The sequence below is a fragment of the Nanorana parkeri genome, unplaced genomic scaffold, assembly GCF_000935625.1.
Source record: "Nanorana parkeri isolate BGI_ZX_2015 unplaced genomic scaffold, ASM93562v1 scaffold301, whole genome shotgun sequence".
Lineage (NCBI taxonomy): Eukaryota > Metazoa > Chordata > Amphibia > Anura > Dicroglossidae > Nanorana > Nanorana parkeri.
The window spans coordinates 384,941-387,695 of NW_017306569.1; the positions used below are offsets into that span (position 1 = coordinate 384,941).

Consider the following 2,755-nt stretch of genomic DNA (forward strand, 5'->3'; position numbering starts at 1 on the left):
ACACTTATACTTAACCTCAAAATACAGGGTCGGATACCATTAGCTGAGAAGAACCGAGAAAGTCTAGTGAGATGCTATCGGACCATTGCCAAACAGGTAAGGGGAGATGAGGAGACACAAGAGCTCCAGAATACTTAACAGAGTCCCGGACCCTCACGGTTTTGACCGTGATTGGGTTCCGCAAACCTTTGGAACCTATCTTTCGGATGTAACCACAGCAGATTGTCAACTCTAATGGCTCCACTGCTTCTAAACTCATCCAAAGGGACACCTCAGGAGTAGCATGATATTTAGTCAAGTAAGTTGTGCAACAACATAATACTTCTGAAAGTAGGGATACCTAGCCCTTCCTAAAATAAATGTATTTTAAAATGTAACTTGTGTAAATACTTAAATATGACTTCATTGCAGCCTCTTGTAACCATTTCATGACCAGGGGTCATTGATGCCTAGATCTCCAGGCCCAATTTAGCAGTGTCAGCAGGCATCAGTTAACTTGATAATAACTCTGTGACTAATTTGAAGGCTTTTATATTGTATACTGTTTTAATAATAAAAACCCTGTTCTGTTTTTTTTATTATAGGCTGGCAATTGCACAAAAATGTAAAACATTAATATTTAAAATGTTTCTCTTTTTTAATTAAGGTAACAATGTAACTGTATGTGACAATTACACTATTAAATAGGTGGCACTGCAGCCTAAAGGTGGCAAGCTGAAGGCTTATTTTGTCATTGCTGCCTCCAGCCTGCATGTATTTACTATCTCATAGCTGACATAGTGATCACATGATCAGGAGTCACGCTGACTGAATCCCAGTCGTTAGTGTGGACCCAAGCTGTCACTGACAACCAGGATTAAAAGCAGCCAGCCACGCAAAGTGTCAGCTTGTGGCTCTAAAGGAGGAAATATTTACTTTTTCCGCAGCCCGCAGAGTGATTTCCACTCACCTCATAGTTCTAGCCGACCTGTGACAATGAGACTGTCACAGGTCGGCTCAGTAGATCGGGAGGTGAGCGAACACATACCGGGTTCGCTCACCTCTCGATCCTGTCACGGCTCTCTGCCGTGACAGGGGGAGGGGCTGGATTCCCCCCTCCCCGCTCCGATCCGCCAGCGCTGACTGGCGGAACGGACGGGGGAGGGGGCGGGTACAGCTGGCTCTGCCTCTAGATAGGCAGAGCCAGCTGTCACTCACGCAGCTGGGCGGATCCCGTCATCTAAGTCGGGATCCGCTCCGGCTGCGGCGTCTCAGTATACCGCGAGCTACAGCTCGCGGTATACTGAGCTTAGGGTAACGGGAGGACGCTAGTTTGTGTCCTCACGTTACCCTAAGGAGAACTATGGGGAAAAACACTGACCCCATAGTTCTCCTTTAATATAATACTGTAGGAGGGAAGGGGTTAATTCCCTGTACAGTAGTACTGGGGCAGGAAGCAACAGCACAAGAAGCTAGTCAAGTGCCCTGCACTGTACATGTGCTGACAAGAGGAGAGTGCAGATAGATGACATTATTGCTTTGTTGCTGCTCCTTCACTACTCAGTCACAGGCTGGGGGCAGGGATGTAACCTATCTGTGTTGCTAAACTGCAGCAGAGAGAAGTTAGATTACCAGGCTAGTGTATCATCTTTCAGGACTGGACTGTGCTGTACACAGTTATGTCAGTGAACAGTTTAAACACACCTGCAGGAAGGAAGAGCAGAATGATGACATCATCAGTGTACTGTCTCTTCTTTACTGTTCAATAAAAGGCCAGGGGCAGCTAAATGACCATCCAAGTGAATTTTCTGATTTAGTACATTTGCAGTGTTTGCTGGCTGCATCAGGGGAACACTGTTGCCTAGTATTGATCTTTAAAGGGAACCTTCACCCTCCCCATCCACTTTTCTTCATTCTACCCCTACCATGCTTCTTTTTCCAGAATCAGTCAATCTTTTAAAAAATGTTAATACCTTTTTTTTGGGGGGGGGGAACGTATTCAGTTACCCCCAGCTTCTCAGGATGTCACGCATCCCAGGAGGCCTTGGGGTACTCTACAGCATATGCACTATGGGGTGTCATCAGGGGTCTGCCTGCCTCTTCATTGTTCTGGCTAAAGTAGGGGGTCAGCCAGCCCCCTAATGATGTCAGAGAAGAAGATGTTGACATAAGACTTGGTGATCAGCAGTGAATAGGCTGGATCCCTACAGAACTCCTCTGGATTCACTTGTCATTTGAGTATGCTTCTTGAAAAGAAGGTAAAAGGGGGAGAAAACTTTGGGGGGAGTGAAGTTCCTCTTTAAGTTAATTAATGTGTTGCTGTAACATGGCAAGGCAAATTGGAAGAAATGATTCACCTTTATAGTCATAAACTTTAATATGATGGCTGGTTTTTATGAAGAACATTAAATCCATAAAGCAATCTCTCCTGACATCAAACCCAAAAGACCCTAGGCCCTTAAACACAATCTATACAAGTGATTTGGAAGATACAGCCAATTCCATGGTAGAGTTATAACAGTGGTAATTACAACATATCATATGTTTCCAAAACAGCCTTGTTAGTTGCTTCCTAGTTGAAAATAGAAATACCAGAGTTCTGGTACCATAAATGATCAAGCCAAGTCATGCTTGTACATTATTTTGGCCTTAATAATACAATCAATGGCGTTTCTTACCTAGTTTGATGGGCAGGAGCTGTGGTTGTTTGTAAGGATTCCTGAATGCCAAACTGAATTTCAAAATGAGTCAGCTGTTCTTCCTCAGTTTCATCCAT

At 44.4% G+C, this 2,755-nt stretch overlaps 1 protein-coding gene across 1 annotated transcript in view; it reads right to left on the bottom strand.

The window, feature by feature from the left end:
* The window catches only part of ASB15 (ankyrin repeat and SOCS box containing 15), a 14,606-nt gene extending 11,851 nt beyond the window's left edge, over window positions 1-2,755 (bottom strand). Inside the window, exon 1 of the mRNA XM_018557747.1 lies at window positions 2,658-2,755. Within this exon, the coding sequence (XP_018413249.1) occupies window positions 2,658-2,755 (98 nt within the window). The remainder of the gene's footprint in view (window positions 1-2,657) is intronic.